Raw genomic sequence first — 18033 nt, 5'->3', positions numbered from 1 at the left:
TGCTTACGTCAATTCTTAGCAGCGCAATTCTCAACCTTTTCTCGTGAAATTTTGTGAACTAGTTCAATGATTTTTTTTGTCGAATCATTATCTGGAAATTTTTCAAAATGGCGGAGCCATAAATTTATTCAGTTTTAAGGTATGCTCGCGAGATTTACAGCTCACACTACTCACAGAGCCACAAGTTTTATTTTAATTAATGAGCCTAATAGCGTATTTGATCTTGTAACTGAAGTAGAAAAATTTAAATCTACTAATAACGATTTCTTTGATACCAGTAAGAAAAGACAATATCGTTATTCATAAAAGTCAGTTAAATCAAATTCAGCTAAATGGTGTTAACCTTTTTTTCCCACGGACGCAATATTGAGTAGGCAAAGAGTAAATCTCAATCTAAATTTAAAAATTTTAGACTCTTGGGAGTTGACGGGTTAAGCTTCGTTTGTCCTTTGAAATTTGGGCTGTTGGCAAGGTACAAAACATATTTTAACTAAATATACATTCTCTTTCACGAATAAGGGGGAGAGTTTAGCTAAAATTTAGTTAGATAAATGAAATTGCGTCGGGTTGCCAAAAAACTAATAGTTAGGAGAGGACTACCTATATATGTACTAATTGGGTCACATCTAATTTGTATTTCCTGTTCCTGATAACTGCGAAGATAGATAGAGATCATTTTGGTAGACGCCAAAACTCTCGAATCGCGTGTAAGTGAATTCCCCTAACCCCTTCTCAAATATCTAATTTAATCAGGAGGTACTTTCGAAAAAGATGGAATATCCTAATTTGCTCGACTTGCGAGGTTATCTCAAGTCGTGCTATTTGTACAGAAGCCTTGAAATACTTGAAATCTATAAATTAAGTACCAAATAATTATGCCCCTTAGGCCCTGGTCTGCAACACACGCCGTAGGTCGCGTCCGGCGTGACGCTGTACGTGACGTACGAATGCTTACTATGGAGATGCACTATAGTGGTCTCTCTCACACGCCCGACGCGGCGCACGGCGTCTGGCGTGTGAGAGAGACCACTATAATTTACTACGGCATTTTTTTAGTAAAGAACTTATTTGTATTAAATATATTAATAACGGGTCACTCACGTATTTTAAGTCGAAAACGCTCGACATGTTTCACTCCGTACCGAGGAGCGTCATCAGGAGCTTGCGTCATCGGGCGCGGAGGGCTGCGGCCCGCAGTCTGCGCCGGTCCGTCACCGTCGACGCAAACTCCTGATGACGCTCCTCGATACGGAGTGAAACATGTCGAGCGTTTTCGACTTAAAATACGTGAGTGACCCGTTATTAATATATTTAATATGTCTGTGTCTCACGGAAGTTTTGTTATTAAAACTTATTTGTAGGTGAAAATCTATGACTTGCTAAATAAAGTTGAACTTTATTCCTATCTAATAAAGTCCTATATTGCAGGTGAAGATCCTCGTGCCCAACTCCACGGCGGGCATGATCATCGGCAAGGGTGGCAACTACATCAAGCAGATCAAGGAGCAGAGCGGGAGCTACGTGCAGATCTCGCAGAAGGCTAAGGAGCTGTCTTTACAAGAACGCTGCATTACTGTTGTGGGTAAGTGGACTTTGTTACGTTGAACATAGGATTGACTTCGGCTTGGGGTGACAGTCACAATGCCTTGTGCATATTAGGACTTAGGAGTTGTCGCTATCATTGTTGTGGGTATATCTTGAGTTGTTTGAACTTTGAGGTAGGGTCTAGTTCAGCTTGCACCAAGGAGTGGTAGTCGTTAAAGGAAGACGGTTGGTATGTGGACCATAATATGTAGGTTACAATTGATAACTGCGGATTCGAAAGGTGGGAATCCAAAGTCAAAATTGTAAAAAAATGGCCGCCATCTTGAATTTCTTTATTTTTGTCACAATCATAATGAAATTTGATTTATGTATGAGGATCGGAAAGGCCCTTTAACATAAATCCGTAGTCGAAATTATAATAAAACGGCAGTCATCCTGAATTTCTACATTTTTTTATTCAATCGCGTCGAAAATTCAATAGATGTCTTCGAATCTATAAGTACTCTATGTAGTTATTGACGAACCGCGAGTTCTCAGTTCGGGGCGAACTACTAGTACATAAAAAATACACGTACATAAAAATACACATACATAACAAACACACACGACACACACACACACGACACGTACCAACTATTTTATGTCGCACTATAGGTGATTGGTTTATAAGAAAACAATGCTTTAGGCCTTAGTCTTCATTTGACCTCGTACGCTGCGTACAGAGTCACATTGTATGGGAAGTCAGCAACATTTATAATATAGGACGTGGCGATATGTAGCGTCCTACCTCAACATAAGACAAAGGGTTTAGGGTAAATAACTGTTATGAAACCTATTAACCAATTTCCATGTGTTCCAGGCGAAAAAGACAACAACAAGAAGGCCTGCGTCATGATCCTCCAGAAAGTGGTCGACGACCCGCAGTCCGGGTCGTGTCCGAACGTGTCGTACGCGGACGTGGCCGGGCCCGTGGCCAACTACAACCCCACCGGGTCGCCGTACGCCGTGCCCACCGCCGAGGTGACCGAGGTGACCACACAAACACGTTCCTTGAGAGACTGTTTCATTGTGCGTTGAGATGCGACAACCTGGCTCTCTGACCATTAACTCTCCCAGCGTGCTCGCTCGACGCTGATGCCGATCGCCACACGCCATACATTGGTTAAAACAAATATCCCATCAAAAGATATCCCATTTAGTCAGTGCCAGGGGATGCTAAAACCGCATCAATATTAGATATCTTTAATTTTTAATACATATAATGACTTGGCTTAAAATTAAATCATTTTACGGTTTAGACTCACTTGTTTTAGTCACTCGCGCGACATGTTTCGGAGAGCCTAGGTCTCCTTTCTCAAGCACTAATAGTGCGACTTGGCTTAAAAGTTCAAATTGAATGTTCTTGGGAATATATGTAAGCCATATTATGCCCTGTATGTCACTGAAAACTCAGGGCTCTAGCTTTAGCCAGCACAAAATTACAGGACGTCGAAAATGGCCTGAATGGCTTCGAGAAAAGGATGGTACGGCCGTGCCTCTTTGTTTTGCTCGACTTGGCGGCAGATATAGCTGTCAGCGTCAGCGTTGAGCGTGCGTTCCGTTGCTCTCGAGTCAATCTGGCTACATGGTAGACCAAACTACAGACAAACAACAACACAACGAACAATAATGACTGTCAGAAAAGGCACTTAAGGCACAAAAAGCCAAAACTTAGTAACAAATGCAGTTGCGTGTCGTAAGGACAAAGTCATGTTATGTCACCTCTGATAGCTAAAACTCAATCACAAATTCAAACCAGTGTCAGAGTTCACGCATGTCTTCTGCCTTGATCGCTAGGCACCAGCAAAACTAATGACTGACCATAGTTAGTCCTTATGTCCTTGCAATATGGTCTACATGTGTGGTATTTTCTATAAAAAAGGATCTTATTGTCGATGGCGCTTACGCCATTATAAACGATGCTCCGATATAAATACAATGCCGCGGGACGCTGTGCGTTCATAGAAAATGCCCCATATAGTCAGTTAATTGTGTCCACGATGGTAGGTTTAGGAATCAGGTGGAGGAATTTCTCAAATTATGATAACGAGACTTAGCGTGTCACGTCATAATCAATGAAAGTATTAGTAACCTACGTAAAAAAAACAACAAATTAAAATCACTTCATTTAGGTAACTTAGAAATCCACAACTCGCATAATTCGCGCTTTAATTATATCATAACAAATTTATATGTTTTATACCTACAGAATAATTGTCACCGCATGTTTAAAGCTTTGGTTGTACCACAAGGGATTACTAATTTATTTGTTTTAAGTTTTGCTTATATTTACTCTATATCTTGACAAAATATGTGTTGCTAATCTATTAATATATTTTTTACAACTATGTTTCTGACCTAAAAACAACCGTTTGACCTAAATACCTTGTTCCTAGTGACAGCTCATACGATGTTGACCTAAGACTGGCCAGCTTAATAATCTACAATAAAGCGAAATCTTCAGACTGCAAAAAGAACTACAAAGTGACCAAAGCGTTGAAATGCAATTTCCACTATCACGCCATTTCGAGACTTTTCAACTAGAGATAAAATCCACTTTTGATCGCTTCCCGATCTTTGAAATCTCGATTGATCCCGACTTGTGACAAACTGTTTTCAACTTTAAGATTAAAAGTTTAGAGTCTCTTTTATCTTGTGGGCGAAGTGTCTATTGATATCAACGGTTGCCATTCGATTTTCAGTTTTAAAACTAAGTTATAGAGTTGGTTTTGAGTTGTGGTTGTGTAGGGTTGTCGCAATCTCACCGACGCAGCTGGTGGAGGCACGTTGAGGCGTGTTTAAGTGGTCGCGACCCTTACCGTTCTCATGATGCTGGACACTGCACTAACTGCTATCTTCTAAACTACATATATTAAACTATTATCTGTGTTGGTATTTGAACTGTTCTGTTTAAATTATACTATCCTTACTTTCAGTGTTTTTTCCTAAGACATCCACCTTTGGTAAAAGATTTTTTGGACATTGTCAAAAATGTAACCTTAGATTATGAAGGAGCTGTTGTAATAGGGGGTATTATATTACTGCAATGTTCTGCCACCAGAGTGCAGCACCTTTAGTAAACCATAGAGTAACTTATACATACTGTGCCTTTAACAGTTTTTTGACAATTTTTCAGAGATACATAATAAAATATAACATTGATAATCAAGGCGGTTTGTTTACAGAGGACCTACCGGGAAACGCGAATCAGAAATTTCGCTATCTGCCTCTTTATCGCTCGAATATGCAAGTGACAGAGATGTTAGATAACGAAATTTCGATTTTATTGTTTCGCGATAGACCCTCAGATTGGTAGTGGCGCCCCCTACGCAGAGTTTCGCGTAATATTCCCTATTCGTTGCGGTTTAGTCATGTCATAGAAATTGCAACCGTAACTTTATATAAATAAGATTTTTAATCGGGCCTATATATTTCATATCGAAAGTGGACGTCGATCTTATTCCTTGTTGCTGTATTATAATATAATATGATTTATCTTTTTAATATTTCTTATATATTCTTATGTTTTATCCAATTATGTTGTTGAAAAGAAAACTGAAAATACGATATAATATATAATTGGCAAAATACATTAAGTGTATAAATATAATTGGTGTTGAATGTTGTATAATATGAGATGTGCTTTTCCAGTATTATAAGACCCTACAAGCTTTATAAATATAAGTAGCATTGCATGCGAAGGACCCAGTCGTCATCATTAATATGAGTAGTAAATTTGAATCGAATGTTTCGCCAATTTTTTATAAAGCAGATACGTCTGCTAGCAATACTCACAAAACAAATTTTATTTTAAAAGGAAAAATGTACGCTTCCGGCAGGGCATGAACCCGCGACCTCTGCAATCCGTGCATCGGTCTTAACCAACTGAGGAAGTCTAACAGAAAAGCACGAATCTTTCCATTCCTTCCTTTATAGATTCCTATATGCAGAAGTCCTGTCGGAAATGTAAAAAAAAAAACCGGACTAGTGCGAGTCGGACTCGCCCACCGAGGGTTCCGTACTTTTTTGTATTTGTTGTTTTAGCGGCAACAAAATTACATTATCTGTAAAAATTTCAACTGTCTACCTATCACGGTTCATGAAATACAGCCTGGTGACAGACAGACGAACAGACAGACATCGGAGTCTTAGTAATAGGGTCCCGTTTTTACCCTGTGGATACGGAACCCTAAAAATATTTTTTTTTTCTCATTTTTTCTTTCATATAAAATTCGAATGTTGCGCAACATTTGGCTAAAGAATTCATGAAGATGATTTTCTATGGTATTTACTTTTTTACTCTATATAAATGATTGAGACTGTACTATCTAATATGTATTAACCTGCCTGACACGAGTAATGATACAACAGCAATGACTTGGTATGTAAATATTACAATGTCATTTAATTGCTAAATACTATGAATACCGTGAAATACCTTGAGTACATTGTTGGTAAATAATTTGTATGTAAGTATGTATTTTAATGGAATATTTGTGTATTGCTGTATGTTATGTCACCATGGCACTCTATTCCTTTATTTGTTTTGTAACTTTCCTTGGGTTTGGTTGAATCATACAATATTTAGAGAGTTCCAATGTATAAATTTGATGTTTGACCTATGAAGGTCATATTAGGTAACACGTTAAAATTGTATGCATATGTAAAAAGTTTACAATTCAGGGCTTTCCATGAGTTTAAAAAGACAGCCAACGTGTCACATGTAAAGCTTTGGTGTTATCAATATAGCTGTTTTGAATTTCCATTTTGCTTCATATTTAAGTAATATATTTTTTCAAAATTTAAGGTCATTAGCACACTTTATACGTATGCATAGCATACTGGTGTGGTCTGGCCATTAACACTGCCATTAAAGCATATTTTATGTTGAATAGTTTTTATGGGCCATATGGACTTTCTTGTTTTGTTAAAATGAATTATTGAACGTTTGTATTTGTCGACAGAACCACGCGCTGGGCGCAGGCGTGGTCGGTGGTTCCGTGCTGGTTAACGGTTCAGGACTCGGCGCGCTCAGCCTCACACTGTCGCTGGCGCCGCCCGGCTCGCAGCAGCAGACACCCCTCACACAACACACGCTGGACCACATCAAGGTATGCCACACGACTGGTCGGTGCCGGTGGACGGTTCTCTGTCGCTGGCATCGCCCGACTCGCAGCAGCAGACACCCCTCACACAACACACGCTGGACCACATCAAGGTATGCCACACGACTGGTCGGTGCCGGTGGACGGTTCTCTGTCGCTGGCATCGCCCGACTCGCAGCAGCAGACACCCCTCACACAACACACGCTGGACCACATCAAGGTATGCCACACGACTGGTCGGTGCCGGTGGACGGTTCTCTGTCGCTGGCATCGCCCGACTCGCAGCAGCAGACACCCCTCACACAACACACGCTGGACCACATCAAGGTATGCCACACGACTGGTCGGTGCCGGTGGACGGTTCTCTGTCGCTGGCATCGCCCGACTCGCAGCAGCAGACACCCCTCACACAACACACGCTGGACCACATCAAGGTATGCCACACGACTGGTCGGTGCCGGTGGACGGTTCTCTGTCGCTGGCATCGCCCGACTCGCAGCAGCAGACACCCCTCACACAACACACGCTGGACCACATCAAGGTATGCCACACGACTGGTCGGTGCCGGTGGACGGTTCTCTGTCGCTGGCATCGCCCGACTCGCAGCAGCAGACACCCCTCACACAACACACGCTGGACCACATCAAGGTATGCCACACGACTGGTCGGTGCCGGTGGACGGTTCTCTGTCGCTGGCATCGCTCGACTCGCAGCAGCAGACACCCCTCACACAACACACGCTGGACCACATCAAGGTATGCCACACGACTGGTCGGTGCCGGTGGACGGTTCTCTGTCGCTGGCATCGCCCGACTCGCAGCAGCAGACACCCCTCACACAACACACGCTGGACCACATCAAGGTATGCCACACGACTGGTCGGTGCCGGTGGACGGTTCTCTGTCGCTGGCATCGCCCGACTCGCAGCAGCAGATACGTCTCATCCAGTCAAGGACCACATCAAGGTATTATTCTTTTTTCTTTTCATCCTGTTGCCCTCTAGCGTAGGGCTCGAATCATATTCTTCAACTGACTCTGGTCCGGGGCGGGAACCTCCTCCCGACCCATCCCCAGTACACCCGACTTTTGCTCCACGTAATGGCGCCAAGTAAATTTAGGGCGACCGTGTTTCCGTTCGTATTAAAGTATAAAACATAATTCGGGGGCACGGGAGGGCGCCCGCCAAGACGAGTCGAGCGAAGCTCAAGGGACCTGCTTACCTTTTCTGGAGGCGCTTCGTCCGTTTTTTGAACCCTCATAACTTTGGCTGGGATTAAACCGGATAAACAAAATTTTCGGGATACGATGTCAATAGTGGAATTATTAAGTTTCAATTGCAAAGCTGTTATACAAATTTTTGAGGGTAGGTACCTCTTCTACACGTTAATATGTCGTTTCAGATGGCCCTCCGGCAGTCGGGGTACTCGGACGCGGGCATCTCGGAGATCTCGGCGGCGCTGGCGCTGCTGGTGAAGCACGGCGTGCTGGGGCTGGCGCTGCCGGCCGCGCTGCCCGCCGCGCCGCTCTCCGCCGCCTTCTACCCGCTGCCCACGCACGCGCACGCGCACGCGCACGCGCACGCGCACCAGGACCAGCCCGTGTTCGGCCCGCTGTCGCAGGTCGGCCTAGGTGAGTGCCTAGGTATGTGGCTCCAGTATCAGATGTAGCGCCCGACTATTGCTTCCGGCCCGAGGTCGAGTGTGGCGTTCGAGATCACCGAAACGGAGTGGCTGGCCGTATAGGGTGTCTAAAGTCTAAGAAAAAATCGTGCCCCCGAGGTTCGACGGCTAGAGAAGATGCGCCGTATATTGTGGGGGAGCTGATTGTTAAACGTCGACTTCGACCGTCGGAGTTCCCGCATAGTGTCCGGAGCGGTACGGTGCCGTCTAGATTACCTGTCGATTTCGAAACACGAATTTGTTTTACGCTTTACACGTCTAGTACGATCGATGAATCTTTAGTCGGTACCGAATTAAACTTTGGTGAACAAAAGACGCGACGCGAGACGCGTTGTTGTAACTTATAAAGGTAGTGCTGTACCTAGTCGTACGTTAGGTTCTTTGGGAGCTGTAAATAGGCAAGGTTTAGAAATTTTTCCCGATGTCTTCGAAATGTTTAATGAATTTGCTAATGTAGTGGTATCTCTTGAGGGCATTAGTGGTCTCTTGCCAGATTTATGAGTTCATAAATGCAGCTCTACGATTGTTTATCCCGTGTAGATATAACTGTGTATAATTTGGCTATTGCAAAGTTGGCTACCCGGAGAAAATTTTATCTTTGTTTTATTTAGCTAGTTTTAAACTTTATCAGTCATGTTTTTGCGTGAATTTAGTCACATTCAGTTTGTTGTTTTCTTCTCTGGGTCCACTTTTCAGTAGCCTCGTTGAAAGGGTTGGAAAGCTGCACAAACCAAAGAGTAATTCTTGGGGCATCATTTTAAAGCTTTATAATATTAGTTAAAGACTGTGATTCGATTTCTGCCAAATGTCAAATTGGATATAGAACAAGTCCCAAAGGATATTTAATAAATTTAGATATAATTAATTAGTTATATTAATATATTGTAATTTAGTTATTGAATGTTATCTATTGTGATACGCGGTGCCATGCGACGGAAGCGACCTTTAGTGTCTTCAAGAGCGCGTTATGTAAATACGTGCAATACTTATTTATAGTATTTATATGGCCACCGACAACCCGTTTACGTGCAGTATCTCTATTTATTTATATTTCACAAACTACTCGCTTGTACGAGTCGCGATTTATTATTGTGAAACAACTATGTATATTTTAAATAAATATCGAGATAAATTTTAGAACTTGGCAATATACCTTAATAACTTTTATTGCGGTCCTCAATAACTGAAGGAAAATGTTCAAAGATGAATTTAATATTTTAGTTGTTTGTTTAACTCGGAAACTATAAAGTGTTCTTAATACTTCGAACTTGGCACCGGACTAAACCCGAAAACATGTTTCAAATAAACTTTAGGTGTTACAACTACTTTTAACAAGTCTAGCATAGAATCGTGTCACAATCTTTGAGTATATTGTCTTTTTGCGTATTGTTATCGTATGTTAGTCTACTTTAAGGGGGGGTGGAAAACGGTGCTATCTCCTACTATTCTGATATATTCCATACATTTGTCCGTCCTGATTTCTGAGTTTTTAACTAAGAAAATTCTTTCTGCAGCGTGTCGTTTGTGACTACACAAATGTTCTCATAAACACTTTATTAGATAACCTACAATTCATGTTCCACGTGTCACAGCGCGCCAGATACGCTCTGGTGCGTTGTGTGCGTGGTTCACCACTCACATTGGTGGGCGGTGAAGTCGCAGAGATGCTTGTTTTAAAGAACTTTCGCTCGTTTTGCCAAATTAAGTGGTGTTTATTAAGTAGTTTTAAAAGGTTATGGAGGTAAAGATATTGATTTAGAGTATTTTAGAGTGTACGAATGTACATTTTCTTCTTAATAGATACTTGGAAATTTTACGTATTTTTTTCCTTGTAGAGATCGGTCTCAATCTATATTGTTTGGTGCAACGAGCGACTCGTTCTCTTACCGCTTTTTCACACAAAATTCTAAATTTCCTCGCAACGCTTCTCATGTCTTTCCTGGAAGTAATTGGCTGTGTATTTGTGATATTAACACGACATCTCTTTAAATCTCGCACCTTCCGTAACCTGTAGTTAGTAGCAGTACCTACATAACATACGTCACCCCGCGGCCCGCAGCAGGCCGCCATGCCACAGGTATTTCATACGCATCGACATTGTACAGCTCGATTCTACTGTATTCGTCTTGAAGTAGAAACCATTCCTCACCTCTACGCGTGAAAAGTTTGTACTTTTTAATTAATAAAAATACGCGCGCGAAATAATAAACGCGATAGAACATTATATAGGGTTTACATTTCCCATTCTTTTTATTATTATTTTATAAAAAAAATTATCTGAATCCAAGAGTCACAAATAGTCCATGCAATAACAAGTTGCTGGGCGTCCAACACTTAGTTTTATCAGTAGTTGTAAAGTGTATTTTATTTATGGCTGCATGACTAGTTTGTATTCTACGTGTTGTATTGCTGATGTCCATAACACAATTGGCTTTTAGATTTTTCCATTAATAATTGTTTTTTCTTCTTGAGGTGTTTTTATTATTCTAAATTTCCGAACATCGCTTCTCACCGGTCGGCAATACATAACTCACGTTATGCGGGGGACTCACATCGACCATTGTAAAACATAATACCAATTATTGTTAACGTATGTATGTAGTCCTTGGCATAAACTAAAAGGGAGAACAACTTATTTATAATTTTTGACATTGGCCCTTGATAAAAGTTGATCTTATGTTAAAATATCAAACAGAAAAGTCAGTGATACAATAGTTTACATCCAGTATGAAATATCGTTAGTTAATTCAACAAGGCACATTTTACGTATGGCGGTAGTACAAAGTAATTACCTATATATATCTCTCGCCCTCTAAGGTATATCGCATTCATTATACATATTATACTGAATACAACAATGCCGGTACACACATGTAAAATTGTACGTTTTGCTCGAGCTAAAATGCAGAATTTAGATACGGTTAGCGGACAGAACCAATTTTCGCGGTGACTTAAAAAATTGCAATTTACGTTTGTATTTATGTGAACCAAATTGTATTGAGAATATTTAACCTATTTATGAACTCATCGAATACATCTGGTTAGTACCTGAATAAGTTTCAACTGTAGTCAAGGGGCCCGTACAATATTACATCGTATCGTAGAGTTGTTCTCTCGTCATCACACTATCGCTACACGCTCGACGCTCCATCGCGGCCCCCCGGGGCACGCTAGCGCACAGCGCACGGTCTATCGTCGTACGGCTCCGAGCCAGTCCTAATGAAGTCGGTTAGTCGGGGCACAGTGCGCACTGCGCTGGCACCGCGAGGGAGCAGGAGCACTAACACTGACTCTCTCCGCAACAGCGCGAAACGTTCTAATGTAATCGCCCCCACTCCTGGCACGTGCACACTCCCGGTCCGCAGGCGGCGGCCGCGGCGGCGCGTCGTTAGAGCGTTTCGCGGAGGTAGCATTCGATGCGCTTCGGCCCCCAGCCGTGGCGCCCATCTCGCTGTCGGCGCAAGTCGGCTCCGTGGCGGGCGTGCCGTCCGTGCCCGGCTTCCCCGCCGCCTCCCTGTTGCCGCTCAGCAAGTCGCCCGCGCCCGCCGACCAGGGCGCCAAGGACTCCAAGAACGTCGAGATCGCCGAGGTCATCGTCGGCGCCATCCTCGGTGAGTCCGTCTGCAGGACGGGGGCTGACGGCCCGGCCCCGACGTTGCGCGACCGGCTTCGGCTAGGGCGACAACTATAGGTTGGAGCGAGACCCGGTGATCGGACCTTTCGTCCCCACCTATGAATGTCGCCTTAACCGAAGCTAGTCGCGCAATGTCGGGGCCGACGCATAACGTCACAAACCGAGAGAACGGTGTTGCGAGATTTGCGACTTTGACTACTGTGCGGTGAGGTTGCAAATCCCTCGCCTCAAATGAAGTCGAGAGGTTTGTGACTTTAGCTGACGTGACGGCGTCCCGCTTAACCGATCGTCGATAAACAGTTTTCACATAAATACGTATAGATCGGTTAAGTCGGTCGCTATTAGTATGCCTTCAATTTTCTATCTACATTTTTTATTTATCGACGATACTAAATGTCTGAGAAAATGATTTTTGGAAAGCTACGTGTATCATGTCCTCCTTCCCCATCGTCTGGCGCCGATGACTAAACTGTACCTATAATAGAGACTATACAGACCCCGCATTATAAATCGTAAAAATACGCGGTCCCCACAATATAACACAAGTCTCACAAGCTCCATCTACTAGTTGAGGTGATCCGCGGCCTATGACAACAACCCGGTTTACCCGTGGGCCCCGAAACGCACGCTCAGAGCGTCAGGAGCACACGCTCGACGCTGACCCCACAATTGTATGTCGACAAGCTCCTGACGCTCGAAGCGTGCGCTGCGTGACCGAGCCATATGACAGACTACACCGATCCCGCGCTAAGTAAGGAAGCGCTTATGTGTGGTGACCGCGAGTTGTTTTGTAAGAGTTAAAATCTCGTTTAGATGATCTATGGTCATTAATGACAGTTCGGTATAGTTAATAGCCGAGCGTGCCCAAATATTCATAGCGAGACTGACGGGTGTGTGTGGTGTGTGGCGCAGGTCCGGGCGGCCGCAGCCTGGTGGAGATCCAGCAGATGTCGGGCGCGAACATCCAGATCAGCAAGAAGGGCACGTTCGCGCCAGGCACGCGCAACCGCATCGTCACCATCAGCGGCTCCGCCTCCGCCATCGGCAACGCGCAGTACCTCATCGACCAGAAGATCCAGGAAGAGGAGATCAAACGCACGCGCCACAACGCGCTCTCCGCCGCCTCCGTCTCCGCCGCCACCGCCGGCCTCATGCAGTAGTCTAGTCATACATGTCAAGGCAGTGCGCAAGGCGACAGTTACCTTGCCGCGACAAAATCTCACCCCAACTCGGTACAGTGTGTCGAATCACTAGTTCTTTCGATTTTTGTGAGAAAAAGACTAGTGTCGAGGTGTCTGGGCGCATAATCCGCACTTTTATCATTTCCTTTTCCATGTGAAACACGATTGTGTCATTGAAAAGATACGTTTTTGTGACACCTCACAGGATCGAAAGAGCTCTTGGTTCTGATTAAAAACTACACAGAATGTAACGCTTGAGGGTTCGGTTTGTAACGGCCTTACTGCTAGTTAAGAGTTATTGTTTTGTTTGACGCTCGCAGCTCTCGACGCTTGCCGCGTAGCGTAGCGGGGAGCGTAAAGTGTAAATGGGGCCGTGCAATATGCAAGCGACCCGCCGCGGCACGCGTCGACACATAGTTACCTATTTACAAATAGATTTTATTCTATATTATTGATTTTATGCATGTACTATAGTGTTGGACATATATCTGGTATATTTTGTTCGTCGCGGTCTGCCTAGCAGAGGATATTGTTGTGTAAGGTTAATGAAGTTACGATTGTGATAAATCCTATCACGGAAATTCCTATTCCATGCACATTTTATTTTTGTATATTGTTCACCGTGCATCGCATACATTTTATTTACAGAGTTGATATCATTGTAAATGTTACCATTGATAAGTTATGTTTAGTTATTATAGGTTAGTTGAAACTTGGATTCGGATAAGCGATAAGCGAGCCGCCTAAGCCTCGGTTGACATAATAATTTTGTTTCGTTTTATATTTGACTCGAATGGTCCGGCTAGCGGAGTCGTCGTCATTCCTCATTTCTGAACGTGAAGATCTTTATTTTTTATACATTTTTAAATATTTCGTTTTATTTTTGTTAGGAACGTTTCGCAGCCGTCGTCCGGTCTAAAATCGTTTGACAACAATATGAGTACAATCTAAACAAAATGTTATAATACATGTCCAGAATAGTAGAGAATTATATTTGACGATACGTATCGTTGCAGATATGTTAATATTGACAATATGACAGAAAGTTATTTACAGTCGGAGCAGGCCGGGCGCGCTCGTGCCGCTCGCAGGCCTCGCCGCTCGGCCGCCAGTTACCTCACGTGCCATGTTGTGAGCGGGCTCCAGGGTCGAGGTTAGTCTCGACCCGTCACCCCGCGACCCTGTCCGCTGCCCGTGCGGCGATATACTTATCGAGGAATGAAGTACAAATGAAGTGTAATAAATAATAATAATAATGAATTCGAATCGGCTTAAAGAGTTAATTGTATGTAACGTACGATAGTGTGTAAGAAAAGGAATTGAGAGGCGTTTCTCGAGCTCGAGCTCGCGCTCCGCCACCGCCGTGGCCGCGCGACCTGCCGATGCCGTAGACTAGCGTAACTATGTACCCTATAGCTAGAACTTATATTATATATTCAATCTTTAAAGTGTAGGTATCGCTGTTAACTTTCCGGTGTTTTCGACTTTCTCATTCATCTTATTATATACGGGGTAGTGCAGATATCGTCTAGTGTCAATTATCGGGCGGGCGGGGCGGTACCTACTCCGGCCCCGCCTGGATGTCGATTATACGCGCTCAATTTTATTGGAACTAAATCTTCATTAGTCTGTACGTGTAAGTGACTACGTCAATTATTCTAAACGTTCGGTTGATGCCACTCGGCCAGAGCCCCGTTAGTCCTCTCTTCGCTCGTCTCCTCTCGCACCGGTTCCTGAGTTACTCGCCTCTCGTTGCGTCGGGCTCGCGGCGTCGTCGTCGCGGCACCGGCGCCCCTCGCCCCTCGCCCCTCGCCCCTCGCCCCTCGCCCCTCGCCCCTCGCCGCCGTCTCGGCCGCCAAGCTCCCTCGGCGCCGCGAACTCGCCGATTCTTAAATAGTTATCGATGGAATTCTAGTTAGTTATAATTGTCATTAAAATCAATATAAACGTATATATAGATAATTTTAAAATAACTGGAAAATGTTAATGTTGTTATACTGAAGTTGTTACAATATTTGAGAGTATATTAACGTGAATACAGAATAATAATTTTAGTGCGGTACTATCCGTTTATCGCGTGGGAAGATAATAAATGCAACGTCGTCCGGAATATTTTGTGTATCGAATGAATTCAGAAGGGAAGAGAACAAGGTTGATACTGTTTCTGTGATACTGACAAATACGCCGCGCTGGCACGCTTCCCGCACCCCTAGCGCCGCCCGCCCGCCGAGTGCCCGAGACGCTGCCGTCGCCGACGCCGACGCCGACGCCGACGACACAACACACAACACAACCGTAGCGCTGAGGCACTTGCATCTAGTATATGATAGCGAGTCGCTTCGCGCGATGTAGACATGATAGGGGCAGGTGATAAGTTTGGCACTTGTCGCGCTGACGTTGTTAAACGTGGAATACTCATACAGTAGCAAGCTACGTGTTGCATGCGTCAAGCGTAACGACCACGTCGATAATGTCGCGTATAGGTTTAAGCTCCGTACGTAGCAGTAGCACCGCGTCCAAGGTCTAGCTCCGCTGTAGCGGTATACAGCCTCTCGGGCACGGAGCGCTCGGCCGCGGCCGTAGTCAGCACCCGGACAGCGGCCCGTCGTGTGTAGTCAGTAGAGCCGCACCCACTCTCGTTACTAGCGCTGTTACACTTAGGTAAGTTTCAATGTTGTAGGCTAAGGTAGCTAGCGAGCCACACGAGCGGCCCGCACACGCGACCGCGCATCTCATCTTTTAATTTTAATAGCTAAATGTTGTTGAATTTGTTGATAGAGTGGTTTATCGTATAGTTTAGAGGTATAGGTACGTGAAGGCAGCCGTCGGGTGCGCTAGGCTAGTAAGATACTGATTCGATACTGTGTTTAGGATCATGGCTGTGCGTTCAAGTCGAACTCAACATTAAGACATCACCATAACGCTTGTTTTGGGCGCGAATCGCACGCGGCCCGCACTCTGTATATAATTGCATAGCATTTTCATTTACGTTTTCTCCTTGCTCATTGTCATCAATTTATTAAAGACTGAGGAATCAACTTGCGCATATTGACATTGTCACGAACGCGTCCCGAGAGGTAGGGAATATTGTAATATAATTGTTTGTCATTAAAATTTTCACTCGGTTTCATGTGGAGTCCGACGGACGTAGTCGCGTGCGATTCCCGCAGTACACTCGCCGTTTTGTATCAAGTACCGTAAGTTAGGCTAGATCTAGGAGGGATTCGTAAGAGTTTACTGGTTTAGGTATATATAGGGGAAGGCACCCAGCATCGGACGTGCCAGCGCTCAGAGCTTGTGACAGAGCACGACTGGACCCTGGTGTTGCTGTCCTTGTCACTCCCGCGCTCGCAGCCGGCCGGTCCCGTCCGATGCTGTCGTAGGATAAGTTTGTCAGAACGTTAGTGAGTGTACGGTGTGTAAGCGCCGCCGCGTGTGGCATGCGACATGCGACACGGCGGCTTGCCGCGCGCGCCGCACATGCCGCACGCCGCGGCGGCCGAGCTGCAGTCTCAAGCGCCGTTCAGTCGTTGTGTCATCACCTTTACACATGTTGAGATTGATATGTTGTACTAATTCTATTGAATTATAACTTGTTGCGTATAATAAGTATGTATACAGGCGCCGGTTCGGTGCGTTATGTATAATATCGATATGTTGAAAACATTTGTTGCTGTACAGTTTCAGTGATGAAATTTTTATTTTATATTATTAGTTATTTTGTTAACTTGGTTTACGACAAACGGGTCTGCAATCTTATGTAACGAGAAATAATTTCTAATTAAGTTTGAATTGAAATGTTGAATAATATCTATTGAATTTAAATTTGGGTATATTATAGTCAATGTTAATATTTAGTTGTACTGTCGATATTGATTTTCTAATGAATGTTATTTTGCAATGTTGTAAACGATACGAGGTATAAAGGGAGGTTACAATGTCTTAGTGTTTAAAAGCTCGAAAACCAATTAAAAGGTACCTTGAACATTGTCTATATTATATTAACATTAAATAAATTGCAAAACGATGCATTGTTTTATTGTCCACCATTACATCTTCCTCATGCATTCAGTCAGATGATATCGACTAAAGTAATAGGGAATATTACGCGGAACTCTGCTAGGGGGCGCCAGGGTGCCACTACCACAATCTGAGGGTCTATCGTGAAACAAGAAAATTTCTTTATCTAACATCTCTGTCACTCTTGCATATTCGAGCGATAAAGAGGCAGATAGCGAATTTTCGGATTCGCGTTTTTCGGTAGGTCCTCTTTCCTCTATAAGCAAACCGCCTTGAAGCATCAATGTCATATTTTATTATCTCTGAAAACTTGTCAAAAACCTGTTAAAGGTACAGTATGTATAAGTTACTCTATGGTTTACTAAAAAGACTAGTCCTGCACTGGTGGCAGAACATTGCAGTAATATCCCCTATTACCAGTTCAAATTCAAGATAACATCCTCATGTGTTCAAAAGTAATAATAAATGATACTTGGAAATATTACATATAGTTTGTTAAAAAGGATTGTCTCATTTCAAACATAGACAGAGAGAATCATACTATCTTTGTCTTACACTAGTACTAGCACCCAAAAGAAAAGGATGAGTATAGTTTTTTTTGTTCTTATTTACTGACAATTTGGTTTGACCAACTATAGATACATTATAGGTCATAAACATAAAAAAATTAAAAAGGGTACTTAGTCCTAATTTGTCGATCCTGTTCTGTGGGGCTACCGCAAAAACCGAAATTCGCAAATTGCGGGGATCTTTCTCTTGTACTCCAATGAAGGCGTAATTAGAGTGACAGAGAAAAATGCCCGCAATTTGCGAATTTCGATTTTTGCGGT

The 18033-nt window shown here is 43.6% G+C and overlaps 1 protein-coding gene across 6 annotated transcripts in view; it reads left to right on the top strand.

The window, feature by feature from the left end:
* Positions 1-17210, top strand: part of LOC134748219 (RNA-binding protein Pasilla) — a 75767-nt gene extending 58557 nt beyond the window's left edge. For 4 of the 6 annotated variants that reach the window (XM_063682933.1, XM_063682932.1, XM_063682937.1 and 1 more), the window contains 6 exons: positions 1429-1582; positions 2405-2574; positions 6549-6695; positions 8090-8318; positions 11734-11979; positions 12915-17210. In XM_063682933.1, coding sequence (XP_063539003.1) covers positions 1429-1582; positions 2405-2574; positions 6549-6695; positions 8090-8318; positions 11734-11979; positions 12915-13162 — 1194 coding nt within the window. In that variant the 3' untranslated portion in view covers positions 13163-17210. The remainder of the gene's footprint in view (positions 1-1428; positions 1583-2404; positions 2575-6548; positions 6696-8089; positions 8319-11733; positions 11980-12914) is intronic. The other 2 variants (XM_063682934.1, XM_063682938.1) reach the window with 2 other exon arrangements.
* Positions 17211-18033: the final 823 nt, after the last annotated feature.

The sequence above is a fragment of the Cydia strobilella genome, chromosome 16 (assembly GCF_947568885.1).
Source record: "Cydia strobilella chromosome 16, ilCydStro3.1, whole genome shotgun sequence".
Classification (NCBI taxonomy): domain Eukaryota; kingdom Metazoa; phylum Arthropoda; class Insecta; order Lepidoptera; family Tortricidae; genus Cydia; species Cydia strobilella.
Note: the sequence above shows the minus strand (reverse complement) of the source record. Positions and strands in the feature narration are given on the sequence as shown.